The sequence below is a fragment of the Fusarium sambucinum genome, chromosome I (genome assembly GCF_050947815.1).
Source record: "Fusarium sambucinum isolate potato_lamoka chromosome I, whole genome shotgun sequence".
In the NCBI taxonomy this organism is placed as follows: domain Eukaryota; kingdom Fungi; phylum Ascomycota; class Sordariomycetes; order Hypocreales; family Nectriaceae; genus Fusarium; species Fusarium sambucinum.
This window is the reverse complement of record NC_139294.1, coordinates 8,104,207-8,131,699: the sequence shown is the minus strand read 5'-3', so window position 1 is coordinate 8,131,699 and position 27,493 is coordinate 8,104,207. Positions and strand designations below refer to the sequence as shown.

General features: G+C 48.1%; 11 protein-coding genes across 11 annotated transcripts; 5 read left to right on the top strand and 6 right to left on the bottom strand.

Annotated features, from left to right (window-relative positions):
* Positions 1-204: 204 nt before the first annotated feature.
* Positions 205-3,121, bottom strand: FSST1_005386 (mannose-ethanolamine phosphotransferase LAS21; the record flags this gene model as incomplete). The annotated part of the gene is made up of 6 exons (XM_083231655.1): positions 205-1,282; positions 1,340-2,224; positions 2,277-2,404; positions 2,456-2,747; positions 2,804-2,848; positions 2,907-3,121. The coding sequence occupies 6 exons, from the start codon at positions 3,119-3,121 to the stop codon at positions 205-207; spliced, it is 2,643 nt and encodes an 880-aa protein (XP_083088816.1).
* Positions 3,122-3,491: 370 nt separating this feature from the next.
* On the bottom strand, positions 3,492-3,965 carry FSST1_005385 (DUF2423 domain-containing protein; the record flags this gene model as incomplete). The annotated part of the gene is made up of 3 exons (XM_083231654.1): positions 3,492-3,637; positions 3,695-3,745; positions 3,803-3,965. 3 exons carry the CDS (start codon positions 3,963-3,965, stop codon positions 3,492-3,494), a joined length of 360 nt encoding a protein of 119 aa, XP_083088815.1.
* Positions 3,966-4,577: 612 nt separating this feature from the next.
* Positions 4,578-6,543, top strand: FSST1_005384 (PINIT domain-containing protein; the record flags this gene model as incomplete). The annotated part of the gene is made up of 5 exons (XM_083231653.1): positions 4,578-4,770; positions 4,922-5,221; positions 5,273-5,737; positions 5,790-6,015; positions 6,069-6,543. The coding sequence occupies 5 exons, from the start codon at positions 4,578-4,580 to the stop codon at positions 6,541-6,543; spliced, it is 1,659 nt and encodes a 552-aa protein (XP_083088814.1).
* Positions 6,544-7,554: 1,011 nt separating this feature from the next.
* On the top strand, positions 7,555-8,379 carry FSST1_005383 (transport protein particle component; the record flags this gene model as incomplete). The annotated part of the gene is made up of 4 exons (XM_083231652.1): positions 7,555-7,871; positions 7,923-8,040; positions 8,094-8,183; positions 8,248-8,379. 4 exons carry the CDS (start codon positions 7,555-7,557, stop codon positions 8,377-8,379), a joined length of 657 nt encoding a protein of 218 aa, XP_083088813.1.
* A 382-nt stretch (positions 8,380-8,761) lies between these two features.
* On the bottom strand, positions 8,762-10,212 carry FSST1_005382 (lactate/malate dehydrogenase; the record flags this gene model as incomplete). The annotated part of the gene is made up of 7 exons (XM_083231651.1): positions 8,762-8,902; positions 8,957-9,101; positions 9,154-9,616; positions 9,721-9,808; positions 9,892-10,002; positions 10,064-10,095; positions 10,200-10,212. 7 exons carry the CDS (start codon positions 10,210-10,212, stop codon positions 8,762-8,764), a joined length of 993 nt encoding a protein of 330 aa, XP_083088812.1.
* A 2,381-nt stretch (positions 10,213-12,593) lies between these two features.
* FSST1_005381 (ribosomal L28e protein family-domain-containing protein) lies at positions 12,594-13,460 on the bottom strand (the record flags this gene model as incomplete). Its single annotated transcript, XM_083231650.1, has 5 exons — positions 12,594-12,780; positions 12,864-12,985; positions 13,054-13,077; positions 13,182-13,276; positions 13,403-13,460. 5 exons carry the CDS (start codon positions 13,458-13,460, stop codon positions 12,594-12,596), a joined length of 486 nt encoding a protein of 161 aa, XP_083088811.1.
* Positions 13,461-14,483: 1,023 nt separating this feature from the next.
* On the top strand, positions 14,484-14,876 carry FSST1_005380 (DUF2015 domain-containing protein; the record flags this gene model as incomplete). Its single annotated transcript, XM_083231648.1, has 1 exon — positions 14,484-14,876. The coding sequence occupies one exon, from the start codon at positions 14,484-14,486 to the stop codon at positions 14,874-14,876; it is 393 nt and encodes a 130-aa protein (XP_083088810.1).
* A 700-nt stretch (positions 14,877-15,576) lies between these two features.
* Positions 15,577-16,682, bottom strand: FSST1_005379 (sterol desaturase family protein; the record flags this gene model as incomplete). Its single annotated transcript, XM_083231647.1, has 2 exons — positions 15,577-16,369; positions 16,426-16,682. 2 exons carry the CDS (start codon positions 16,680-16,682, stop codon positions 15,577-15,579), a joined length of 1,050 nt encoding a protein of 349 aa, XP_083088809.1.
* A 3,235-nt stretch (positions 16,683-19,917) lies between these two features.
* On the top strand, positions 19,918-21,958 carry FSST1_005378 (WD40-repeat-containing domain protein; the record flags this gene model as incomplete). Its single annotated transcript, XM_083223782.1, has 4 exons — positions 19,918-20,050; positions 20,127-20,208; positions 20,264-21,212; positions 21,263-21,958. The coding sequence occupies 4 exons, from the start codon at positions 19,918-19,920 to the stop codon at positions 21,956-21,958; spliced, it is 1,860 nt and encodes a 619-aa protein (XP_083088808.1).
* A 480-nt stretch (positions 21,959-22,438) lies between these two features.
* On the bottom strand, positions 22,439-23,272 carry FSST1_005377 (uncharacterized protein; the record flags this gene model as incomplete). Its single annotated transcript, XM_083231646.1, has 2 exons — positions 22,439-22,901; positions 22,977-23,272. 2 exons carry the CDS (start codon positions 23,270-23,272, stop codon positions 22,439-22,441), a joined length of 759 nt encoding a protein of 252 aa, XP_083088807.1.
* Positions 23,273-25,073: 1,801 nt separating this feature from the next.
* Positions 25,074-27,305, top strand: FSST1_005376 (transmembrane amino acid transporter protein-domain-containing protein; the record flags this gene model as incomplete). Its single annotated transcript, XM_083231645.1, has 5 exons — positions 25,074-25,234; positions 25,294-26,369; positions 26,419-26,579; positions 26,628-26,693; positions 26,745-27,305. 5 exons carry the CDS (start codon positions 25,074-25,076, stop codon positions 27,303-27,305), a joined length of 2,025 nt encoding a protein of 674 aa, XP_083088806.1.
* Between the last annotated feature and the right edge of the window lie 188 nt (positions 27,306-27,493).

Genomic DNA, 27,493 nt, shown 5'->3' with positions numbered 1-27,493 from the left:
GGATGAATTGATCATGCATGGGATGAGGCAGATACCTGGCGGCTCGGAACCTGGTTAGAGTTTTGGGGCTGCGCGATGTGTTTGATTTATGTTGTTTGCAATTGTAGTCTCATTGGCAGCTTGTTGCAGCTTATGAGCTTTTGTTTGGATCTATCTCTTACATATTTATACATGAAGATACCCATCATTCGTGTTTCATTTACACTAGTTGCGCGATCCCAGCCAAAAAAGCAGACCCCCGAAGCCGATATTGATCAGCAAGTGTTGACCTAAGCTCCAGGCCATACAGTAAAGATATTTGGGTGAGAAGACAGTCCAAATGAAAAGATGCGTTCTCAACGAAGTGCAAGCTGCCATGACCAACGCAACTGCCGCAGAAACGAATAGAGTCTGCAAGGTAATGTATTGCCAAAATGCATTGCGCTGACCCTCATGATACTTGCGGAGTAGCAGGAGATTGGCAGCAGAAGTCCAAAAGATGGGCCCGGCCCAGTTGCTGATGAGGGTGAGAAACCCAACAGCAAAGAAGTTGAAACCACTGATGCCGTTGTATGCGCTTGAAAGGTCGACAGAGCTAATGGCGTTTGAGCCGCCAAAGGCGAAGAATGTTGTGTATTGGAGGAGAATAGAGGTAATAGTGATTCCGGTTACAGAAAGATCAGTAGCTTGGAGTGAATGGAAGAGAACGTCAGACAGGAGGAAGAGGGGAATGTTTGTAGCACGAGATTGAGTCATGCCAAGAATTGTGTAGAGGTGGTGGAAGAGGTATGCTGTCGTGAAGTTAGTAACGGTATAAAGACTAAAGGTAGTGGGCAGTGAGTTGTTACCTGATTGCAGTTGCCCGTTCCTACCACCAGTGAAAGATCGGTAGATGCCATATCCAAACAGAATGCCGAGGAGGATGAAAGCGGTTCTAGCTCTCCAAAGCAGTGACTGACCCACGAACAAATCGTTCAAACTTTTGGCGAAGCCAACAACAAGCTCAGGTGCATCTTCGTTGGTGAAGTCGAGTTTGAAGCTGTAAGCAGACATGAGCAGAACTGACGTGATGCTCGTACTGGCCAGAGACGGGAGACTCTTGAGACGAGCGAGCAGCCGGAATGACATGACCATATATCCTAAAGTAACAATGACCCATAGAACCTGTGGATGCGTGACGACGAAACTTTTGACAATATCTGGATCTCCTGCGAATTTCTGGCCGGTTTGGTTCCAACCTCTGGTGATTCTCAACGCTACAAGAGCAACGAATACCCAAGCAACCCCTTCCAGACTATTTTTTCTGTCGCTCAGTTAGTACCTTGAAGGATCCTTAATGCTGTGCTTAACAAGTGCATACCTTCGAACATGTAGCACACCCTGAATTACAAGCCAGATGCTCGAAGACCAATACCAGAAGTGCTGCTCCTCCTCGACATAACTGCTGGCGTACATCATGGCACCATAAGCTAGTGTTAGGAGACCGAAGGGAAGAATTTGTCCATCGTGGTGAGTCTTGAGACTCACGGCCACCATTGCACTTGCGACAGCAGCAATGGCAGCAATTGCTTGGCCGATGTAAAGCTTGGGCATATCATAATTGGAAGCCATACTACTCATCAGATCTTGTGCCCGTCGAAGCCATTGAGACATCTCGTCAAGCCATTTCTTATCGAGGTTTTCACCGGCTGCGAGGACGTGAGCCTCTCTGTTGAGCTTTCGCCATTGGCAAGCCAGCTCGTTAATTTCAGTCTGTTCCAGAACACATGGATCGATGTTGCTCTCTGAATCGAAGAGTTCACTTCCAAATACAGCGGTGACAATGTTGAGGATTTGGCGAGCATTTCGGACAAGGATCTGAATTTGATCACTGGTTTTATGCCAGAAGGGGAGGAAGTCTGGAATGAAAGCTCCCAGGTTGTTCTTGGAGACTGGGAAGCCTAGCAATGCAGCAATAGTCGGTGCCAAATCAGATTGCTCTACCATAGAGTAAAAGTCAAACTCATCCTTGGGCTGAGCTGGCGCGGGGAGCTTCGGAGAAATTGACTTGAGTTTTGGGGACATGAAAACCAGAGCGGGCGATGTTTCGCCAGGTGAAGAAGCACCATGGTTTCCAGCATCATTCATACCATGGTCGCCACATAGGACGAGCAGCGTTGAGTCCAGATGAGGCTTGGCCTTCATAGCTTCAAAGAGAGTCTGGACAACACTGTCCATCTCTTCTTGCTTGGGAACCATGTTGGGACTTTAATCATGTTAGCTCAGTCATAATAAATACCATTTCAGGGCAAACAAACCTTTTGGGTCCAGCTTTGTGTCCAATATGATCTAGACCAAGGTAATGGAGGACCATGAGTCCCCAGTCATTATTTTCCAGCTCAGGAGCAATGTTTCTGGTGACATTGTTGTCCACTTCAGTAAAGTCCTTTGTCATGTATTAGTGGCAATCTTTTTGAGCGTCACGCAAGAATCATACCGCTACAAAGAAACTTGTAGTCCCATCTTCACGGTCAAAGGTGTTTGGAAATAGCTTCAACCAAGTGTCATCTCCGTACATGAGGAGCTTGCCCATATCATGAGCCTTAATCTGAGCTAACCAAGTGTCCTGAGAAGCCAGGGTTGATGAAGTATCTCCTTCATCGAAATTCAGGATCAGATCAACAAAAGAGGGGATGGAGCCAGTTGTCATGGACTTGATTCTGGGCATAGTGACAGTGGGTGATCGGGCATTGGCAGTAAAAGGCATTGCGCTGCCATCTTGGATGAGGCTGGGATCAAGTCAGCTAAGAGTATGGTAAGAAAAAGATTGGATACATGTAAGTACCTTTGCACATAACTAAATCCCGAGGTGTCCGAATATACAAAGTCACTATTTAAAAGAGTCAATTGAGTGTTAAGGTGAAACAGGGGTGTCATCAAAATTGTACCTTCTCAGAGCATCAACAACCATAAATATTAAACGATCGAACGGCGCATTAGGAGGCGATCCAAAGTCAAGAGATTCAAACTCGGCCAGACCTGGCAGAAATGGTTTATAAGGGAAGAAGCCCAATGCGAATACAACAATTGAGACCGGGATTAGAAGATTGGCTGCGACCAGCAGGAGTGTGCGCAGTAGCGAGCCATTATGAGAGGGTACCATTATAAAAGACAATTAAAGGAGTGACTAAGACGGGCTCAGAAGTGAAATAGTTATGGAGAATAAAAATTGTCAAGATTGCGCCATCTGTGACAATTGAAATGTGTCAGCCTCAGAAGGGATGAATGGAATAGATGAACGTGTCGAGATGAGATGAGGGCGCGGTATCCATGTTAAAGTAGGATAGCCTTACCAAGACAAACTACAAAGGTGGTATTCTACGATTGGTTCAAATCACAACATGAGCCACACAAGGCTGAGAGCTAAATCTTTTCGGGTATTTCAGATTCATTGAGATTGACTTAAGATTTCGCTGCTAAACGCCGATACAGTGAAAAGAGAAAACAGAACCTGGTAAACGGAATCATCCATTTTAAGCACTCTTCTTCTTGCCCTTTCCCTTTGATCGACTGCCATAAGACTTGAAGGTAATCTTGCAAGATTGTTGCTTGCGCTTATCGGGACGCTTCTTCTCAATACGTCCACTTGAAGGCTTCTTGACAGAGTCCACATCCATTGCTGAATGTCTTGTTAGTAACTGAACAAGACGGAGAAAAACATTTTAACAAAACTCACTGGTCTCATCTTGAGCATCCTCGTTGGATTCGTTGGTCTCATCTTCTTGAGCTGGAAAAAAAAAAGGTTAGCAGAAGTTTTGTCAATGTTATCCAAGCTCACACTCACTGTTCATGTTCACATCTGAAGACTCGGGTTTGGGCTGCTTGGCCACCTCAAGGAGTTTGGCAGACAGGCGCTCATTTCGGGCAGCCTCAGCAGGTCCAAAGACATTCTTGACAAGGCGCCTGTTGTTGGCCTTTCTGGTGCTTGCTCGTGCGCTCTTGGCCATTTTGACGATATGGTTGAATTCGAGATGATAGAGAGAAAAGTTGTTATCAGTCTTTGCTGCTAAGAAAAAAAGTTGGGACGGTCTAGACAGAGGGGCACTACAGACTGAAGGCTGTGGCGGGCTGTGGCTGAATTACGGTCCCTGAGACATGCTGAACTAGAAAACCCCTTGCGCTGCCAGCTAACACCGCCTTCTGTTTACAGTGCCACTGCACAACCAGGCAAGCATGACATACCTAGGTAGCGTGAGAGGGCGACAACGGCGACAAACTCAAAAGCACGCGTAGTTCTTTATTAATTCGAGTATATTCTCGTTCTCGGGTACCAAGGTGCCACCGTGGGTTATTTATTGTGCACTCGCGACTGCGCTTTTCTACTTTTGTGGTAGGTTATATATCTTGCCTCCTGTTCTTCACTCAACCAACAACCGCTCGCTCACGGTACCTCTTTCCGATACAGGCTGTAACAGCCTGCGCATCTGCCTTGGATGCGGTTGCCAACTGCGACCACCACAACCATTTTTTAGGCTTCAAATCGCCAGGAGCTCCTTCACTTCTACCCACGTCCACCCCTTCTCGACACCGATCGATAAACAGCACGTGGCACCCTCAATATGGCATCCTCAGGACTAGGCTCGATCTCGCATCCAGCCTCTTCACAAGGTGGTGGAACTCTGCGGCAAGACGCTGGCGCGCTCGCACGGCAGGTTAATCGCCTACTGAATCGCCAGCTTTCGTCTGTATGCCAGGTCAACGGCGTTAAGAGCACTGGAATCAAAGCGGAGCTACAGGGCCGCATACATAATCGTAAGTTGGGATCAATTCACATTCAATTTCGTCTCCCCGGAGGCTTCACTGAGCAAGCGATACACCCGCACGCTCGCGCACTTCGGCCCTGAATCACAATCTCAAACTACTTTAAGCCGCGACTAAATGGCTAATTTGTCACGTTATTTAGTCATCCAAGAGGCCGTCAACGCCAACGACCCTCTTCGTCTTCAGCAAATTCGCCAAAGCGTGCATAATACTATTTCGAATCCGCTTGTCAGCTCTTCGCCTTCTCGAACGACTCTCGCGCACTCGCATAGCCATGCTCCCTCTGCACCATTCAGCTTGTCCATCATGTCATTTCCCAATACCCACAGTAGCCTGTCTAATGGTCAGCGCTTTGGCGGGTCGCAAGCAGTAACAGTCACTTTCAAGTCGAGCCCGTTTTACCAGATCGAGGCGACTGTTGGTGACGTGAAGGTTTGCGATGGTAAGTCATGCGCATTCTTTTGTGATAGATTCGCATACTAACCTTGTCAAGTCATGTCGCAGCACCGTAACACAGTATCTTACCCCATCAGAGTCGAAGACCATCCTTATCTACAGAAGTGTGTCGACAATCCTTCGTACCGAGTGATGATCTTTTGCGCCGGAGAGAGCTTAGGGACGCAAGAAGTTGCGTTCCCCCATCAGTCGGAGCTCAAGGTTAATGGTGGTGAGATCAAGGCCAATTTGCGCGGCTTGAAGAACAAACCTGGTTCTACTAGACCGGTTGACATCACTAAAGCGCTCAGGCTCCGTCCAAAATACACCAATAACATTGATTTTACATATGCGTTGACGTCCAAGGCAGGTTCCAGTCAAGTCATGATATCACATTTCAGGTCTAACAATGTGCAGAAATTCTACCTTGTGGTCAACATCTGCAAGATCACTTCTGTTGAAGAGCTTGCAGGTCGCATAGCTGCTGGCAAGAGAATATCGATCGAGTCTGTGAAGCAAGAACGTAAGTAATGGCAATTCAATAGTTGGGAACAACTCTGACAGGCGAGCCATAGTCAATGCCAAAGCACAGGATCCCGATGTGGTAGCAACTTCCCAAGTTCTATCTCTCAAATGTCCGTTGTCATACATGCGCTTAACGCTTCCGTGTCGTGGCTTTACGTGCACACATCTACAATGCTTTGATGCTACGTCGTATCTTCAACTGCAAGAGCAGGGCCCACAATGGCAGTGCCCCATATGCTATAAATCTGCTACTTTTGATCAGTTGGCAGTTGATTGGTAAGTCGTTTGTCAGCAGCTGCTACACGATATTTTACTGACCGCAGAAACAGTTATGTGAAGGATATCCTTGCAAAGACATCCAAGAGCCAAGAAACCGTGACAATCGAGCCTAACGGCGACTGGCATACCAAGAACTCTGAAGACAGCAGCCAGGGGCAGACGAACGGCAACGCTTCACATCAAGGCACTTACGACGATGATGATGATGATGACGACCTAGTAATATCAGAAGTTAATCCCATCGGCCATCGTCGTGTGGAAACGCCCAAGAACGGGACCCCAAGTGTCAATACACCTGGAACTGCAGGTCGAGACAGTTCATCTGCTGGTCCTCGAGGAATGGCATCTACCAGTGCCAAACGGCCAGCGGCCGCCATTATCGACTTGACCCTCTCGGATGATGATGATGATGACGAGCCAGCTCCCCCCACCAAGAGGCAAAACACTTCAACGAATGGATTTTCGGGATCGAACGGTTTATCTGGTTCCTCTCCAGTGTCTCCTGACGGTTTCGGGTATCTGTAGGATAATGCCCAGCCCAAAGGAAGGAAAAGAAACAGAGAGCGGAGGCGCAAGACTTCTTAAAGTTTATTTCAGCAGTTAATTGTCTCTGGGGACAGTCTATCTAACTGCTTGGTTAGTAATTCCGGTGTTGGTTGGTGATTTTTACTTCAGCATGATCTGATATGGCGTTGGAGGAGACGGAAAAATATTCCCATGTCACCAAAAGACGAGGTGGCTCATTATACCGGCATTGCAATTACGTTTATTTTTCGCGAGGTGTAAGGGAGTAATAATGCGATAGGGGGTTGAATCGTTAACGACCGAATCCCATTTTTGCAAAGTGTTAGAGACTGAGGGATAGGTTTCGGTTTTTTCCAAGGGGGTAGCAAATGGAAATGCATTATATATACATACGTATAATACCTACCGTCTTGCGAGGTGCCCTGAAACTACAATATCTATTCGATATCCTCCGAATTACCGTGAATAGATTGTCTGCAGAAGATGGAGTTAGGGATCTGTAATTAATTAGTGATATATTATTCGGGTATTGATCCCGTCTGTTGATGTTCTGCTTCTAGTCGAGAATGGTCACAGATTTGCAGCTTTGTAACCTACTTCAATTGGTTCACCCGTGAGAGGAACCAGCTATATAGTATTAAGAGGAAGAATGTTGGTGAACTAACTAGACTACTAGGTAGACTAAAGTTTACCTACAGGCTACAACCAAACTTTTTTTCGACTTTTCCTTTCCTGCCCCGCGCTCCTTCCTAACAAGCCCCGCGTTTGGAGCCATCCAGCCTTATCGGTGCCTTCTTATCAAAACATGCTTTTGATGACTCAGCCCTCCTAAAGCTCAGTCTGGGGAGCAGGGAGCTTTAGCATCACGTATACATCCCTTGAAGCTCGACAGCGACATCCCACGTTAGAACAGTCAACGATTTGCCCATTCCTCCACTAGGGACCAAATACAATCTTCATTTATGCTCGCACGCTGAAAATCGAATCCATACCCCGACCGAACCGCCCATCATGTCTTTCGAACCCGTCATGCCTCCTTTCAACTCGAGCGATCCATCCGCCAACTTTCTCAGCTCCTCCTGTCTAGACTTCCTACTTATTGAGCTTGTGCCGTTGGCTTACCGAGTCACTCATGATCGAGACTCCATAACCTCAGAACAAAGCAACACAACTACAGATGCGGCATCGACAAGCCATGCGGTCAGCTCTAGCGCTGCTGGAATGATGGCCGGTGCTGCGACAAGAAAGGACGAAGAAGAGGATCTCGATGCGGTACATTATCGCCTAGAGATGCTAGGTTACCGAGTTGGCCAGGGTCTGGTAGAGAGGTGTGCATCCATTCTCAAGGTCTCTGCGCCATGATGGCTTACAAGAAATAGGTTCTCGAGGGACCGACCGCGCTTCAATGACACACTCGACGTCATCAAATTCCTTTGCAAAGATCTATGGACGCTCGTCTTCGGCAAGAACATCGATAACCTCAAGACGAATCACAGGGTAAGGGTTGCGACATGGAAATTATACGGAGTATCACGCTAACGTGGGATCAGGGAGTATACGTGTTAACAGACAACGTCTTCCGGCCATTTTCACGTATGAGTACAGAAGCTGGCGGTCAAGCCATCGTCCGCGCTCAGCCGGTATGCTATAAAATACTCCACCTTGTTCACATGCATATCCTGTTGTACTAACTATACGTTGCAGTTCCTGTGGTTTCCATGCGGCGTTGTAAGGGGAGCTTTGGCTGCTCTTGGAATCAACACAAGTGTACAGGCCGAGATCAACGAGTTGCCGGGAGCCGTGTTTCAAATTAAAACCATACCAAATAAACCCTAGGAGAGCTATCTGTTTAGCTATAATATCATGATACCCTTCTTTTTTTTTTTGTCCAACCCGGGGCACAAACACGTCAACTTCCGACTATCGAGCGTCATGAACATATAAGATTTGAATATCGCCGTGGCTTAGATCAGCCCTTGACCAAAACTCCAACCATACCTACAACAGTTCCTCAGATTCAGTGCCAGAACCACAAAAACATCTATCGTAAATAATCGCCCGCCACACTTCACAGCCTGCGCAAAGTCATACTATCAGCAATCGTGTTCATAACTCATATTACTATGTCTATTGCCATAGCTATGGGCATCCTGGAGAATCCTTGCCTCCTTTGGGAAGCCTCTTACTGGGTATTAAAAAGATTTCAAATAGGGGATATTCACTTTTGGGGAGGGTTGTGGACAAAGCTGACACCCTTGCTGATGTTGCCCTTGAGACCCTCGGTGGCCTTGGCTAGCAGAGCCTTCTCCTTCTCGGTAATGCCCTCGAAGGGGTTGGTGGCCTTCTCAGCACCGTTGGGCTATCTAATGTCAGCAAAGTTTACACATCTGGCAATGAAGAATAGACAACTTACACCAAGCTCAATGGGGACAGAGAAGAAGTCGCAGCCAGTCTCCTTAGCAATGGCCTCACCTCCGGGGACACCGGGAAGGTAGACGTAGCTGGGCTCAACAAGGCCCTTCTCGCCCTTGACGGCACGGAGAACCTTCTCGGCGAACCTGTACTATGTCAATTACTTGCGAGATATTTCAAGATATAGAGGCAACCTACCGGAAACCAGCATAAGCCATGGACAGTGTGGCGGAACCAGCACCATCCTTAGCCTTGACAACCTCGTCACCACCGAACTGAATGCGGTTCACGAGAGCATCGTACTTGTCGTCGGGGATCTGAACTGAAGGCGAGGCCTTGCTGAAGAGGGGGACGATGGTCTCGCCAGAGTGACCACCAATGACGGGGATGGTCAGCTCCTGGGGGTTAGCTTTGCCAGTGATCTCAGCAACAAAAGTCTCGGCACGGACGATGTCGAGGGTGGTGACACCAAAGAGACGCTGAGGGTTGAAGACACCCTTGGCCTTGAGGACCTCGGCAGAGATGGGAACAGTCGAGTTGACTGGGTTGGAAATGACAAGGATGAAAGCCTTAGGGGCGACCTCAGCAGCGACCTCGATGAGACCCTTGACAATGCCAGCATTGATGTTGAAGAGATCATCACGGGTCATTCCAGGCTTGCCTGTGCGGGGGAAGTGGTCAGTCGAGTCTAAAACTGGGGGAGGGGTTCCGGGGTCGGAGACGCGGGGTCCAACGCCGGATGTCCGGGGTAAGAGCTTCACGTACGGGGAATGCCAGCGGGGATGACAATAATGTCAGCGTCCTTGAAGGCAGCCTTAGCGCCATCGTTGGCGGGAAGGTAGCCAGTGGTCTTCTGTAGAGGGTGTGAGCAAATAGTGCGCCTCGGTGGAAGGGAATATGCGTGTTTGACTTGGGGAAAGTCTGGGGTCGACTTACGGCGCGGGAGGAGATGTGAGAGAGATCGGTAGCGACACCGGGGGTGTTGACAACATCGTACAGGGCGAGCTCGTCAATGTGAGGAGAGGTCTTGAGGAGGAGAGAGAGGGGCTGTAATTAATCAAGGTTAGCTTGCGCAATTCCTAGTTTCAAGAGAGCAAGAGGTACATACCTGGCCAATGCCACCAGAGGCGCCAGCAACAACTAGAAAACAAGTTAATATCGGCGCTTGAGGACAACAGAGTGCGCAAACGTGATGATATCAAGATGAAGCGAAGCGGGGTGAGTGAGATGGTGTTTGTACGTACCAGCCTTGACCATCTTGACTGAATGTGTAAGTGGATATATAGTTTAGAGAGAGAAGGAAGTTGACTCGAACAAGACGAGACAAGAGATGCGAGTAAAGGAAGAAGAGATTGTTGGGATGGAAGAGTGAAAAGAACGAAAACTGAGTTCAGAGGAGGGAAGAGGGTTCAAATATGTAGGCCCAGGTTGTAGGAAGAAAAGTCTAGGTCGAGCTCGAGGATGCGGAGGGTAACCTTAGTACGGTACCTAGGTTAGTAGGTACATGGCAACCACCAGGGCGATACCTGGGTCGCCATAGAGGTACCCTCTTGAAACAAGCGTCAGGTCTCTCACTGGATCCCTTACAAATAATGTTTTCTATTACTAGCTGAATTATGCAATTTAGGTCATGTCATGATCCGACTTGCCCGGGAATTCTACTGCGGTTAATAAAGTTGCGATGATTTCGGACATGTAAATTCGGGATACCCCAAGTCACTCGGAAGCATGTGCGACGGACGGGCTATGTTGAGCGGGGAGGGGAAAGTAACACAACAGCTTTGAAAGCTCTAGTGGGGGTTGTTCTGAGGAGGGGCTCATTGCGCTTACAAGGGTCGATGGCTATAATCAACATAGAACATAGTCGAGAGAGGGGCATCATCCACAATCCAGAATCCACTGCCCATTGCCAGACCTATTGAACAGGCGAACAGAAAGACAGGGTCATCATCATCTCGCCTCTCTTTGGTTCTAATATCACGAGTTTGGGTTTTTGAACGATTACGTGACTGTATTCCCTCAACGCCATCCATCCGTTTTGAATTATGTATTTGATGATACTCATGATATCCACCATCATGGATTTCATCTCCATTCACCCTTGGTCTCCTCCCCCTCTCGTCCGCCAACTGTGATTAGTTGGGTTAGCTGGCATTGACGATCTACGCCAGTTGTGACAGACCTGACGGGATACTTGCCGCGACGCTTTGCGCAAGCGCCTCTGATTGCTCCTGAGCGCATAGTTAACTCAACTAAGAATAGACATGACCACTTTCAAGGATATAATTCCCTCTCGTCCGTTGAAGGACTCTCTGTGAAACTGGATCTGGATCGCTTCTGGAACCCAATTCCAAACCCTCAGCTCGTGGGGAAAGGTATAGAATTCGGTACCCAGTAACGTTCGTTGTTCAGAAAAGCTTCCCTTACAGTAGGTGTCCCAACCCCGAGATGAGAGCGAAACGGCCTGTACTCCGACCCAACTCCGAAAAAATACACCAGATAGAAACTCAATTATTGTCCTATCAGAGCCTAAGCGAATTAATGGCCATAAACTTATATATGTTGGTCATTCTATTCTGTAAACCCCACGCATTGCTCGGTTTCTCTTTGGAGCGCTTTTCTCTCTCTTTCTGTCAATCGCCTATTTCCTTAATAAGTGCCCAGCGCCATTTACTTGCAAGAATACCTATTATTCACCGAAAAGCACACCAGATGCTTATAAAAGTCACAAAGACGAGAGGATAACTAGGACGACCGATCCTTCTTCAATACCTAAAATGGAAATATCGCAATGCATCTCTGCAGCGATTGTGGTTAATGACTGATTCACTTACTCGCTACTAGGTCACTACATACTCGCTACAAACTTTACATTGCACCAAGTAACCTTCGAGTTTTCCCGATATACTGTTGTATTGGTGCATGGATATTCCAGTACACTTCATACTAGATCATTGCCGGACACTGGTTGTCCAGAACTTTCTTACTTCCGTCTGGTTTGTGCTCGGTCTGGAGATTGATCTGCGTCCAAGTCGACAAATAACTTCCGAGTTGCGGCTACATGAGGACCAACATAACCCGATATTTGATATTTTCGTTTCACTCATTCATTATATTGCTCCGGACTCATCCGGGACTGTGACGTCTTCATTTTCATTCATGAGCTTCCTCGGCGACCTAGTACTTGGCATGATCCTCGGTATCCCGTGGTACCGAAGTCATGGCCCGATATCTGCCGTACCGCACTTGTATATCCACACGATATCGCGAACTTGAATGCAACAACATAAATGAATTCAGACTTACCTGATTGGTCTTGCAATGTTCAAGCAGAGGTTTCATACGTCACTAGGCACATATTCAATAAGCCTTGTGAGTCAATAATGGCGCTGGTGGGTAGACAATCACATATATCATTTCAACACAATTTGTTTGAGTTGCCAACGATACCGCCGACGGAATATTCATTCATTTTGAGCTCAATAACTCCAGCCGCGAATGACCCAGACCTCGGTTCATGTGCTTTGCCCATTCTGATGATCCCTTTTCTCATCAGGTGTGAGCTATGCAGCTTACCTCCCTAGCTTCATCCTATAGCCTTATTCACAACCCCCATTTCTATGTTTGCATCGTAAAGCTTAGTTCTCCTCAGAGGCAGCGGCGGCAGCGGCCTTCTTGGCCTTGTTGCCACGGAGCTTCTGCTCAGGCTCGGGCTTGACGGGCTTGTTGGACTTCTTGATGGCAGAAGCACGCTCGACAGCAGCGGAGCGGAGGTCAGCGCGGTAAGAGTTCTTGGCGACCTGGTTGGCAACGGCCTGGTAGGTCCTGGAGAGGGGAAGTCCATGGTCAGCTGAGTTCATTTGTGTGTTGACAAGACACAATAATATCATGTGCGGTCGAATACTCACTTGCGGTTGCTCTTGGAGCCGCTGTAAGAAGTCTTGGTGAGGTTCTCGGCGGGCTTGTTGGGCTGAGCCTTCTTGGAGGTGACAACAACGGCACCCTTCTCACCAGCAGAGATACCGACGGCCTGTTGATGAATTATTTAGCTTTCGTTCACGGATCGTCATGATTCTATCGCAATCGTCGTGGTCGTACCTTGTCGTTGACGAAGCCGGCGTGCTGTAAAGCGAGTTAGCCCACATGTCCGATGTTCCATGATTGTTGTCCCTTCAAATATTGAATCGCTTCACTGAGGATCATCAACCTTGAATATGGAATCATACCTTTCGGGAGCTCTTGTTGGTCAGGTTGAGGGGGTCTCGGGAGAACTGAACACCACCGTTCTTCTTGCTCTTGGCGGAGAAGCAGTTGTTGTCACCTGCGCGGTCGCAAAAAGCGTTTCAGTAATTGATCATCAAGTGAACATATCAGTCCAGGCCCATTCGCATATCAAAGTAGTCGTTGGGCTGGCCAAAAATAAATCAAAAATTCGGAGGAAACTCACGGACGATCTCCCAGATCAGGTCCTGGGAAATGTTGGAGAGCTCCTGGGCGGTAGACATTGTAATTGAGGATTTGGCGTGAAAATTGACCGGGGAGAATGAAGCTTGAGGTTGTCGTCGTCGAAATATCCAGTTTCAGTTCCAAAGACTGTTCACCAAAGCCGCCTGAATTGTGCGCGAGCAAGGTGGGTCTCTCGGCTAGCTTGCCAATTAGGGAGGGCTTAGCCATTAACTGGGTAGAATGAAAGTGGTTATCAAAGTCATAATTAGCAGGTCATTTTAATGTATGTAATCGAGCTAGACTGAGTCATTTATTTTTGTAGTCAATTCATCTTTCTGTCCACAGATAGTGGGTATGGCGGGCAGAGCGGGCTGATACAGTAGGTTCCGTTCCATGCAACATGAGACTCCAGTCAGAGGCGAATAACCCCTGATGTCATGTCACTTGAATCAGTTCCACAAGTCAAACAACTACTCTATCGCCTATCAATTAATTATTCCCATCAAGACATATTACGTGAGTAAAATCAAGGTCCACATGTTGATATAACCTCATTCAAAATTATCCCCCTTCCATTTACCCGTATCTTGATGTGTCTGAGCCGGGCTGTGCCAAGCAAAAACGCGTGGCTTGATTAATTGGAACAGGAGGGAGGAGGGAGCCAAACTTGAGTTAGCACCTAATAAGGTAAGTACGGTATAGAGTCACGTCAGTCAGCAGTTGCCAGTGCCCCCCAGGCCCATTATCTTCATCTTCATTCCTGAGACAAAGGGAACACCTAAGGTTGCACTTGTTCAAATCCGGATCTTGCAGAGGGCGGAAATCCTCAACCCAACTGATTAAACTCTCCATTAACTCGAACAGGAGCACAACATAGACTAGAGGCGTCTACCATGCCAACTTTGGCGCTTCATCTTTGAAATCTTTCACCCTTCCGTCTTGCGACTTTGCCCTCTCATTTGTGATTGCGATTATTATTCAGTCTCTTTTTATCTTACCACCACTGCGCCTCGATTTCGACTCGATCGTTACATACCATACATACGTACGCCATTCCTCTTAATACCGACCATCTGCCCATCATGTCGTACCTTCTCTACTCCATCTCATTCTTTTCCATCGTCCTCGGCACGATTCTCTTCTTCACCCGTGCCCACTGGATCCCTCGCCTCCAACATATGCGATCTCGACTCCCAGGCGCCGACTACATTTACTCGCGACTTCCCAATAGCTTCGCTGGCGATATCGAGGCTGGTCTGACCAGTAGCAACTTTAATTTGTCGGAAAACGTCGAGTCTGGCGATTCGCGCGCCGGCCTCGACGATGCAGCCAAGGCTGAGGTTCTGGCTATCATGAAGAAGAGGAGAATGAATTTCGACCAGGCAAGGAAGGTCTATATGGAGAACCGATTCAAGGCCAACGGTATCGGCGCTGATGGTCTTCCGAGAGATCCGAAGTTTGTGAGCTTCTCTTAAAGAATCGCATGGATGCATGGACGAAGTCGACGTTGTATCAAGCGCACCACGACGATATCCGATTACAACCCGGTTTATAATCACTCTACGAATCCTGATGCTGCGAGCATCAATCGAAACCCATACACTTGTCTAGACTGGACACAGTTCGACTTGTGAAATCACTTTACATTGGCACACCAGTTGCAATTTCATATACCACCGGACTATACGGTTCTTTTGCTTTGCTATGCTTTTCCTTTTGTTTTTATCTCGTCAGGTAGCGTTTGTTGGATTGATTCCATAAAGAATTCCCCATATTATTATCAGCTGCCTACAGTCACTTTGACTTTTGAGGCAAGGAGTTTGGGCTGGATGCGGAAGATTTATTATTTACTACGGTAGACGCCATCTCCACAGTCAGCTACTGTAGTTTTTCTTTTTCCCTAGTTTCAGGTTATCCAAATGCATTTGGTGGATTATTCTAAATCATCATCATCTCCGCCAGACGCCATAAGTGAGTGCAGAACATTACAAAGGTCAAAATCTATGTACACGAATCAACGACATATTTGCATTGCCATCCAAGGAAGGCCGATGCGTATAAATTTCCAACAATTTCAGACGCCAAGGATGTCAAAGGTTTAGTCCAACTAAAGTCTTGACCCATTCCGATGTGCCATGATACTGGCAAGCGAAACCATATTAGCCACCCATACGCTTATTGTGTCTTTTTCATACTGGGCGCGCTATCCGTATAGGTGCGGTTGTCACTACCTTCGATCTCTTCAATGAGCTCGTCCACCTTTTCAATCTCCTTCTTCCAGCGACCTTCGGACATCTTCATATCCCGCTCAAACATCCACTGCTCAGGCATGCGGTAGGTGCCGCCAATACGATCAAAAGCAGTAAAGAACTGGCCATAATTAACCTCGAAGCGAGAATGATGAAGTGAGTGGCATGCAGCACCGTTGATAACAGGGTTGTTGGTGAGATACTCGCCGTCGTGGATCATGACAGACCAGAGGTTAACAAACACAAAGAGTGCAACATAGGCCATCTTTTGAAGCGGGAATATGAAGGGGAAGATGTGATAAGGCAAAGACTGGGTAAACCCATCAAGAGGATGGAAGGCATGACTGGCAAAAGGAGTGGGCATAATCCACTTGTGGTGAAGCTTGTGCAGATATTTGTAGACCAAACGGTGGTGAAGCCAACGATGAGCCCAGTAGATGCAAAAGTCGGTAAAGAGGAGGAACAGTGGGAACTGCAAGAAGTCGTACCACAGGCCGGGCCCGTCTTCGGTAGTGTCGTACAGTTTGCCGTAGCCTCGAACTTCGAGGAGGAAGAAGGGCGCTGTGATGATGGCCATGACTGGCATGGCCTTGTTGGCCGCGATAATCTCCAGGCGGACCTGGTTCTTAATGAATCGTGGGTGTTCAAAGGTGCGTTTATCAAAGATGAATATGTATGACAGTGTTGCGACGATGAAATAGACAAGAAGACCAAATATCCTGTTCGAGGCATATTAGTCTAAGTGGTCTATTGGTGAGTTTTGATCAAGACTTACCAAGTAATGAGATACAGGGTCAAAGCCTGGCGAAGAGGGTTATCACGATCCCATGAGCTCATGTATGCTTGCTCTGGTGGTTCCAATGTAATGAATTGTGTGGCCGGTTTGTAAATCCATGTCGAGAAGGCCTTGGCTGATGTGTCGGTTGTGTTGGATGGTGTTGGGAAGTCATAGGGAGCTAGACGCTTTGGATAGAAGTACGCATATGCGTAGTCGGCAATGAAGTTGTCGACAACCTCAAGGACGACATCCATAATGGGCAACCGAGTTTTTTATGGTGAAAGGGTAAAGTTGTAAATAAATGAAGGAGGGTCGTTGGTTTGGTGAAAGATGGTGTAAGTGAAGATCAAAGACACAATCACAACTTAAGAGACAAACAAACACATAACTGTGAGCATCCTATGAGACTCAAGATACAATAACCGCATTCTGATTTTACAGGCGGACCTCGTCTTGTTTATCAATAAATTCATCATGGAAAAGGAAATCACATAGTCTGATACTACAAGGAGTCGTCGGCGGCTTGCGAGGCGGGGCGGATGTCTCTTTCAGGGATGCATCGCGCAGTGGAGTTCCAAAAAGGGCCCTGAGAGGTCGGCTGGGCCAATTAGAGGCGTTGGACGGACGAGCTTCTGAACCCATCTTATGATGAAAGACGTACGATAGAACGACAAACAACAAGCAGGGGCCTTGTTATTGAAATGACGCCGCTTTTTATGAGAAGGGGTCTTTACTCTCTACATATTATGAGGTTTTGTGTACTTTATGAACACGAATATATATATGACCTTGTTTCCGATCAACTTGCTGGAGATAATATTCCAAGTATCAGAGTGTCAGTCATGTTTAAAGAGAATCGCATCTGCCGAAGGGCATTAAAGATTAATCATTGTGGTCTGAGAAACTACATCATTATTCACTTATCGATCCATTCGATATTGAGATACGGAAACGAATACGCTGGGAAAACCCTGAGGATTAGAGCGTACCTGCGCAGGTACTGGCCTGACATCTTCTGGTAGGACCCTTACCTCAGGGTATTAGAAAAGTTGACCGCTGGAAGCATAAGAGACGAAATCAGTAGATCACTTTATGTCCCTTAGACTATGGTTCTTAGACTATCTATTTTTATACCCTAAGACTTAGGAGGCCATTGTTTCCGGTACCCAGTAGCCTTATTAGAGTCCAGGTACGGACGGACTAAGCACGGGATTGTGAGCCATGGTCTCGGGTATAAGAGGGAATACTTCCCTGAACTAATCTTGGGTTACTCTGTACACACTTTTCTTATCAAAACGTACATCGCCTCAGATACACCTCCCAACAAACGTGAACAATATTTTCATCTTCCAAGAACCCAATACGTGGCACGGCGGTATACTCGGGACCCAATCATTCACCCAACTCAACGGTACAGCTTCAAACCTAGCCTTGGTCATGTTTATTAAATTTCCGTGGCAACTGAGAGATAGGATTCGTCAACCTTGCGTAGTATTGGGTGTTGAGGCGCAGTGATACCGTTGTACTGTCGAACCTTGGGCTCTGCACGGGGACAAACAAACTCAAGCCTGAACCGAGCACATCATGATGGGGCTGGTTACCCCAGGTGATGTTTATCATGTAGCACGTGGAGAGCACGATGCCTTTCCCCGTATCGATTTTCCACATTACAGAGTTTGTTGCTGGTTTGGTATCTTTAGTTTTACTATATCGAGTCGTCAATTTTGCCACTTAGTTATCAATCAACTCACGGCAAACCAGTCACTGACAGCGAGGCTCTTAAGTTGACGGGCTGTTCAAATAGTCAATCGATAAGAGCATCACTTTGGCATCAGCGATACCACTCATGATGATCAATCACATCAACGCCATCCACTCGCAACTCTTGATACCTATGATAATCACAACCTTTAACTTGTTCTGGCGAGATGACAAGGCATGTGGCACCAGTCAGTGTTTGTTCAATGTTACACGGATGTCGCACAAAACTGGTCAATCCGACGAGACTTGTCACTTTGGTGGTGGCGCGGCTCTGTTTTCCATTGCTTTCGTTGCTGCAAGTCAACGTAGCACCAACGGCTCCCAATTGGTTCGGAGGAGCCTCCCTGAGCTAGAGGGACAGCAGCATGTGGTGGGAAAGGGTTGTTGCGAGCTCTAGAGGAGCTAAACTTAAAACTCACATGGTTCTCCAGTGAGGTTTTAGTACAGGTACAGGGTATGTTCTCTTGTCAGGCAGTTGAGTTCTCTCATCAAACATAGGCATTTACGATAATTAATAACATAGATCATCAATTTCCAAGTGACATAGTATAAAAGTGTAATGTTGCTCTGCACTCGTCAGTTCATTGAGGATTCATTGATTTTTGGAGGCTCTCAACATGTCACAACAACATCATGGAAGCCGAATTCTTGATAGCAACTCTATTCACAACCACATGCTGTCTCTAAGTTCTAGAAGCTTATGCGATTACGCAAGACAGGTAAAAAAAAGGTCCATGTAAAGAGTAATTTAAGCCACGCAATTGAATGATTACGAAGGAGGAAAAAGGAAGTCAAAGAAAAAGGGAAAGGGAAAAAAAAGGGGGCGTGCAAAGGGAAATAGGAACTTACCTATCATGGAACAGAACCAACCATCTCACCACCCCCTCAAGGCCTAAAATCAGTGCGAGAGAGGGTGTGAAAGAGGAGTGTTAGGTGTAACTGTAACTGTGCTGAACTGAACTGAACTTCATGTAGGTTGTCATCTTGTGGAAGCCGCAGCCCAGGCCAGGCTGTTTACCAGGGCAGCACCTACCTAGGTAGTAGGTAGCGGACTTCCACACACCCACTAGACGTAGACCCACCTTTCAAAACCCCTGATGAGATGGCTTTTGGATGGGTTTCGAGGCTGATGCTTCATTGCGTCTGTGCGCTTAGAGTTGCAGGTACGTACCTGTCCTTGATCTCCACTTAAATGGATCGCAACCCCACTCCCCCCCGGGCCGTGCTGCGTGAAGAGCTGCAACCCACTGGAACCCGGGCATGCTTTCCTTTTAGCACTGCACTTACCAACCCGTTTCCTCCTCGGCTGGGCCTCTTCTTTTTTTCTTCTCTTTTCCTCTTCCCATCAAAACATCATCACGACTAATTCGTTCCTGCTTCGATCGTCAACCCAACGGTCATTCTGGCTGGCCATATCGTCGCAAGTATCTCCTACGACTATATACACACCTGCCGGCCTTTACCCGTAAACCGGTTATTAATTACACGCTGCTGTTTTAACCCTTAGCTGTCGCGTCTGCTTCTCGTTTAGCTGTCATTGTCATCAGCTTGCCTTGGCACCCAGCCTCGCGCTGTCACCGACTTGAACGGCACGCGCCAACGACTCGACCGCACCAAACGCACCAGGCATCGATTGCGATCGCGACATTTTATCAACCTCCACCCTCATCTCATCTCATCTCACCGAGTCCCATCTGAACTCCCCGTCGCCGAGACCCGCCTTGCGCAATGTCGATGTATCCGCATCGCGCCATGGGGGGCGGTCCCCAGGCCAATTCTACCCGCCTGAACGAATTGCTTGACCAGATTCGAGTTGAATTCGAGAGTCAAATGCGCACTGCGGAAAACTACGAGCATCAGAGTAGGTCCACTACTGTTACTTTGGCGTGTATATCGCGTTATTTCCTTCGATCCAGCTAACACATGTGTATCTTTAGTCGCCGCGCAAGTTAGTGAGATGCAAATGGTCCGCGAGAAGGTTTACCAGATGGAGCAGACTCATCTGGGTCTCAAGCAGAAGTAAGTGTTGTTATTGTTGGCGATAATGGACGCCCGTTGACCTCTTCATCTGCAGATACGAAGACGAGATCACTTCCTTGCGACATCAGCTCGATGCTGCCAGAAAGGGTGGAATTCAGGGTGGCATGCCCGGACCTCCTCAGCATGCTGCCCCTTCTCAGCCTCCCTCTATCGCCCCCGGCAATGGTCTTTTTAGCGGTATCATGGCTGGCGGCAGTCAGGGAGGTCTCGCACCTCCACAGCAAGGTCAGCAGCAAAGCCAGCAGGGTCAACCTCAGGGCGCGCAACAGCCGCAGCAATCGCAGCAGGGCCATGCCCCCCCTCAAGAACAACCATTGGGACCTCAACATCAAATGAGCCAGGGACCTCCTGGTCTTCCTGTTCCCCCTCACCCCAGTGCGCAGCAGGCTCCCTACTCCCAAAACTACCCGCCTGGCCCTGTCCCAAACGGAATGGGACCTCAGCCACAGAGCACTGCTTCCCCTGGTCCCGGTAGGAGGGGCATTGGTCGCCCTCCCGGTGCTGGCGGGCCTGCAACTCCTCAGATCAACACACCTGCGCCTTACCCTGGAACTGCGGCATCGCCCCAGGTTAGCCACCCAACTCCTGACCATGCTCGAATGGCTGGTCCGCATGCGTCCGCCGTTGGTAACGCCCTCGGCGACCTCGAAGTTGATAACGTGGCTCCTCACAACAAGAAGACTGGAAATGATTGGTACGCCATCTTCAACCCTCAGGTGCAACGCGTTCTTGACGTCGACCTTGTCCACTCCCTGAACCACGAAAGTGTCGTCTGTTGTGTGAGGTTCAGTCATGACGGTAAATACGTCGCAACCGGTTGCAACAGATCTGCTCAGATCTTCGATGTCCAGACCGGAGAAAAGGTTTGCGTGCTCGAGGATCACAACGCCTCTGACATGAGCGCCGATCTTTACATTCGCAGCGTTTGCTTCAGTCCTGATGGTCGCTACCTTGCTACCGGTGCCGAAGATAAGCTGATCCGAGTAAGTATATGAGCAAAGTTTTGAGTAAATATGGCACTAATATTGTATAGGTCTGGGATATTCAAACTAGAACGATCAGAAACCACTTCTCTGGTCACGAGCAAGATATCTATTCACTAGATTTTGCACGTGATGGACGCACCATTGCTTCGGGCAGTGGCGATAGAACCGTCCGCCTGTGGGATATCGAGCAGGGCACGAACACTCTCACTCTCACTATTGAGGATGGTGTGACAACCGTTGCCATTTCTCCCGATACCCAATTTGTCGCTGCTGGCTCTCTCGATAAGAGCGTTAGAGTTTGGGACCTGCACTCGGGTTTCCTTGTTGAGCGTCTCGAGGGACCTGATGGCCACAAGGACAGTGTCTACTCAGTTGCTTTCTCTCCCAGTGGAAAAGACCTCGTTTCTGGCAGTCTCGATAGGACGATCAAGATGTGGGAGCTCAGCGCTCCTCGCCAGGGCAATAACCCAGGGCCCAAGGGGGGCAAGTGCGTCAAGACATTTGAGGGTCACCGGGACTTTGTCCTGTCGGTGGCTCTTACTCCTGATACTAACTGGGTGCTCTCTGGCTCCAAGGACCGTGGTGTGCAATTCTGGGATCCTCGCACTGGCACTACGCAGCTCATGCTGCAGGGACACAAGAACTCGGTCATCTCGGTTGCGCCAAGTCCCCAAGGTCGATTCTTCGCCACCGGTTCTGGTGACATGAAGGCCCGTATCTGGTCCTACCGCCCTTACACTTGACTAAATAAGGAACCGGCTCAGTGGGTTGCTTTTTAGATGTTACAACTTGAGAATGACGAGATTGGAGAAAAGAGACACGTTTGAGGGAGTAACTGATTGGAAACACGTTTATGGAAGCTTTTTTTTACCGAATGGTGACCAGCCAGAGTGAGCGACAAATATTGTTTCTTGGGTACCGGACACAGCAGGGCCGCTCCGTAAGCGCACCCTCACAGCTCGAAGGACGGCCTTGCAAAGAGGCGCATAAGGATGGGAAGAATCCGGAGGGCATATCTGTTAGTGCGATGAGCAGGAGATATGCCGGTACTTCGCTAGCACACTTATTTTTACCGTTTGGTTGTTGCGCAATGTGTTATTATGAAAACAATAATGAAAATCACCGATTCCCCAACGCGCTTGTTCAGCTGACTACTGATGTGATTCTATCTGTAGCACGTGTCTTGACATGAAGCGATGCTCCGCAGTGTAATTAATGTGATGTTATAACGAGCCAAAAAGACTTGAAAGTGCATCGCCGCCTTTCTTCTTTTTCTTTTTTGGTTTGTCTTTAGTGTCATCTTTCGATGAGCGTTTCGGCGCCTCTGTATGTACTATCTTTGGATTGCGTCCCTTCAACTTGACATCTTTAGAGGGCACGTCTGATTTTGGTATTGATTTGGCCGTTTTCTTTTGTAATAAAAGAAGCTCCTCGCGTGAAATGGCCACGCCCATGTCCGTTTCAGCACTGGGTGCCTCGGCCGCTATTGACTGCACTGTCGATTTGACCGGACCGGGAGTGTCTGATGCTGAGCTTGTTACATCTATAGCATCTGTTGATGGCGATTCATTGTTGTGCTCGGATGGAACGAGGTGGGATAATAAAGTGTTGGTGCGAGCGAGGACTGAGAGGAGGAGGAGGCCCAGAGGCGCATGTTGATTATCGGCTGCTAGTTGGGAGAAAGTACTGCGTGCAAGACAAATATGTGATTAGCCACGTTGAGGAAATGCCAAGGCTTATCAGGGAAAGGCATCGGTTTACATAAAAGCATCAGGGATAAGATGGCGCATCATCCATTTTGCGCGGACGAGAGCAGGGTGGCTGTCGGGTTTCGCATTGTTGCTGCTAGATTTGGTCTTCTTCTTTGGGCGCGAGACGACGACGAGATCTTGACCAAGGTTGCGGACGGCGCGGCGCAAAAGAGAAAAGGAAGACCACCAGTGGGTGGAAGAATGTTGGTTCTTGTGACGGTGGGCGAAGCCGTCGAGGATGGGGAGGAGAGGAGCGAGAGATTCGCTTGTGGAGGTCAAGAGAGCGGTATCGGGGGGAGTTGTCATGATGGAGGTTGCGCGATCATTACTATTGGTAATGAAAGATTTTAACAAGGGAGAAGGAAAGATTGTATAAGTCCGGGATTCGGCCGAGACAAGAAGATAGTGGTGGTTGAGGCTGTAAAGTGACGTTTTTGAAGCTGTGATGGATAAAGCTAGAGCCTACGTTTTACAGCGGTTATGATAAGATAAGGATGCCTCTTGGATCTAGCGTACATAACTCGGCTGAGTAGGTAGTAAAAACTCTTTTTGTGCTTGAATAGAGATCATGAGAGGCTTGCATTTGTTACTCATTTTTCTTGATAATATCCCATGCAGGTTATGTTATAGGCTGAATCTGTCGTGGAATTAGAACGATTCATTCGTGGGTAAGGTTTATAAATATCTGGTTGGAGGAAGCCTTATGCATGTCTGAGGTGCAGTTGCAGTTAGTTATCCTTGGCTCTGACATCAGAATACCAGTCATGATGTTTTTCTCTCTCTCTCTCTCTCTCTGTCAGTAGACAGTATTTTCTCTTTCTAATTCCCTTGACTACTTTTGTCGGGACCAACAAGAATGTCGATGATTACGCCCGCACGACAACCCTTTCTGAAACCAATTGTAGTCAAATTCCTATTAGATTGGTCTCGTGAGCCCCTACCTAGATCCGATTAAGTCTCATTCTCCACCGTCTACTTACCATCGTACCCCATCTGGAGCTGCACAAAACATTTGAAATGAATTACAGGTGGGGTTCAGTGCGACGAGGCAATGTCTAGAACTGCACTGAAGCGGGTACAACCGCCTGCTACTAGGTGAATGTTACCCCCGACTTTGATGTCTTTACAAGTGAGATTGCCTTGTCCTTTTGTCCTACAATCAACGAGTGCTTTGACGTTTCCTAACACAACTTCTGATTGGACTTGTGCATTTAATTTATCCTATCAGAAAGCACTGGTTTCCCCGGCAGTTCATTAACTCAGTTCTAAAGTCATACCCTCCTCCAAATGCATGGATGCAACAACAACAGACTACATGAGACTAGGCAGTCTTAGCCTACTGGGGTCTTGGAGGATCTCTTTAATTATTACTCCATGTTTAGTCAACCCGTCTTATCATGAGTACTGCTAACTCTTGTATCAGCAATCCCTGTCGACTCGACGTGACCCTGTTTTGACCCTTTCAATCCAGTTACAGGCCCGAGATCAAGATCAAGATCAGAAACTGAAGGAGATTATCCGCAAAGGAGGAGTAACTGACCATCGGCTATCGTGCGCACAGGGATCCCTTGGTTGCGATAAGCTCAATCTTTGTCTGCCCAGGCTTGGTACATAGTACGCGCGCCCACTTTCTGTCACTCAGTCAGTCAGTAGACTACTGGTTACTAAGTTAGCTGGTCAGGTATAACATACTTATCCAAGTTGAGCCTCGTGCCATATGACCTTGGGCCGAGTCTGCCCTCTCTTTCTGTCTCTTATCCAACTTGTTGTACCCTCCTATTCTTTTGCAAATTGAACAATTCGTTCCTCGAGGGGTTTGGTGGTACCTCTGATTTTGCCGAGTCTACAAACCCTGTCTCCCATTGCATTGCATTGCATCGTTGACCTTGTTTGCGACCTTCCAACCTTCCAGCTTTTTCTGCTGCCTTCGCCACCCTAGCCCAGCCAAACCAAACCAAACCTGCTCAGCAGACCAAGACAAAGGTGGGATCAATTGAGTTAACACAAAATCTTGTATTTGACCTCCAACCGAATAACGAATCGACACGACAATACCATCAAATTTAGTCAAAACCAAACGTGAAGTTGGCGACGATACAGAATTACAATGTCTGCGGCGCGGAATCCTACGAACTGGGATGAATACGATGGAGGTGGTTCCCCCGGTGAAAGCGTGACTGAGAGCATGCTTGAGCACGAACAAGCTCTTGTCGACGACGATGACAACAACGATGGAGGCAACCAAGGAGGCTTCACAAGGCGAAGACGGTATGTTTTCATAATCAACAAACACACTATAAACCAGTACTTGCAGCTAACTCTTCTAGATCCTCCATCACCTATCAATTGGCTGCCATCGCCGACATTGGCGGAGTCAACAGCTTCCGATCCTTTGCCAGAAGTTGGCAGCGAGCCGTAGGATTCCACGAAGTCATTCCTCGCCGACCGAGTTTTGTCCTTGCGCCCGAGGGTGAAGCGCAAGATCTCGAGTACAGTCGCAGTCATGTTCAGGGGTCGCAACCACAGTCGGGTCTTTTGCGCCAACACCTAGAAGCATCGTCTTCCCAGGCCAACGGCGAATCCAGCTCGGCCATTGAATCGTCTCCAAGGCCGATGAGGGCATCTCGTCGCGACGACGAAACAAAGCCACTACTCGATGTTGAGGCGGGCGATTCATCCATCGTTGGTTCGCCTCGATCAAGCATCTTTGCTGTTCCACCTCATCTGGCGGCTCCCGATATCGTTGGCAGCTATGGCTCGTTCCGCGACTCTTCGCCTTTCGGGACTTTGGATAGAGGTTCGCGACACCGCATCTCCTTTAGCGAGGGAAGTGGGTGGGGTGTAGCCGACGACGAAGAAGTGGAAGGCGAAGACGCGGCGCATGGCGAACACCAGCCTATTCTTGTCAAGGAGGTCAAGCAGGGCAATAAGGTTGTTCTCGCTGTAGAGGGTCAGAGCACTCTTCCTCAGTCCGTCTTCAACTCCATCAACGCTCTTATCGGCGTGGGTCTGCTCAGTCTCCCGCTGGCCTTCCAGATGACAGGCTGGATCACCGGTCTGTTTCTTCTCACGTTTACAGCTGCCGTCACGTCGTACACAGGCAAGCTGTTGGCCAAGTGCATGAACTTTGACCCCAGCCTCATCACATATTCCGACTTGGCATATGTCTCATTCGGTACCCGCGCCCGAGTCATTGTTTCCGCGCTCTTCAGTCTCGAATTGATAGCAGCGTGTGTCGCTTTAGTCATCCTCTTTGCCGACTCCCTGAGCCTCCTGCTTCCAGGCTTTGCTACTGTCAACACCTGGAAGGTTGTGGCCTCTGGTTTGGTATTGGTGCTTAATGCGCTACCCCTCCGCCTGTTGAGTTACACCAGCGTTGTTGGTATCTTTTCCACTTTCTGCAGTAAGTACACCAGCTCAGCATTATCCTTCCATCTACTGACATGTTTCAGTTGTTGTGATTGTTATTATCGACGGTTTCTACAAACCAAACTATCCTGGTTCGCTTCGTGAACCTGCGACGACTTATCTCCTTCCCGAGAACTGGCTGACTGTGCCCCTTGCATATGGTCTCCTTGCCAGCCCATGGGGTGCCCACTCCGTGTTTCCATCGGTATGACACACATTACTCCTTTTGAGGCATCGAACTAACACAATGCAGATTTATCGTGACATGCGCCACCCATACAAATGGGGCAAAGCTGTCAACATCACATTCTCCTTCTCTGTAAGTATCCAAGTTGTATATCCAAGTTGATAGCTCATCTAACTTGTTCAGTACCTAGTGGATACCTGCCTGGCCGTGATCGGTCTGCTCATGTTCGGTGATGGCATCAAGGATGCTATCACCTCTAACATTCTCAAGTCCAAGGGTTATCCCGACGCTTTGAAGATCATAATGTGCATCTTCATTGCTATCATCCCCTTGACCAAGATTCCTCTCAACGCCCGTCCTATCATCACAACTTTGGACGTCATCTGTGGTGTCCACGAACAGCACCATCACCATCATGACATACCTCACAGCCAACCCACTCGATCATCTGTCCTTATCACCAAGGCGGTCCGAATGCTTGTCCGAGTCTTTGTTGTTATTCTTCTGTTGTTCATCTCCATCGTCTTCCCAGCCTTTGACTCCGTGTGTGCATTCCTCGGCGCTGCGCTCTGCACCCTCATCTCCATCATCCTGCCCATCTCATTCTATCTGAAGCTGTACTGGCAGGATGTTACTTTCCGAGAAAAGGCCGTTTCGGCCATACTGCTCGTTGTGTTTTCCACCTTGGGTACACTTGGAACTATCTGGACATTCTTGCCTAAGCATCTCATCGGCGCTGACTAGACTGTATGTTTCTATTTTTTTTTTTGATCGTTGGGGCATCTGTAGGAGTTGCTGAGCATTTGTGCATTGTACTGGCTGAGCTTGGTGTGCTTGATTTACGAAAATAGAGATAGGACAATGAATAATACGTTATATGAGTCGTCTTGTGGCTCATTCTGTTTGGAACCATTTTGTTCTCATCTCACTGC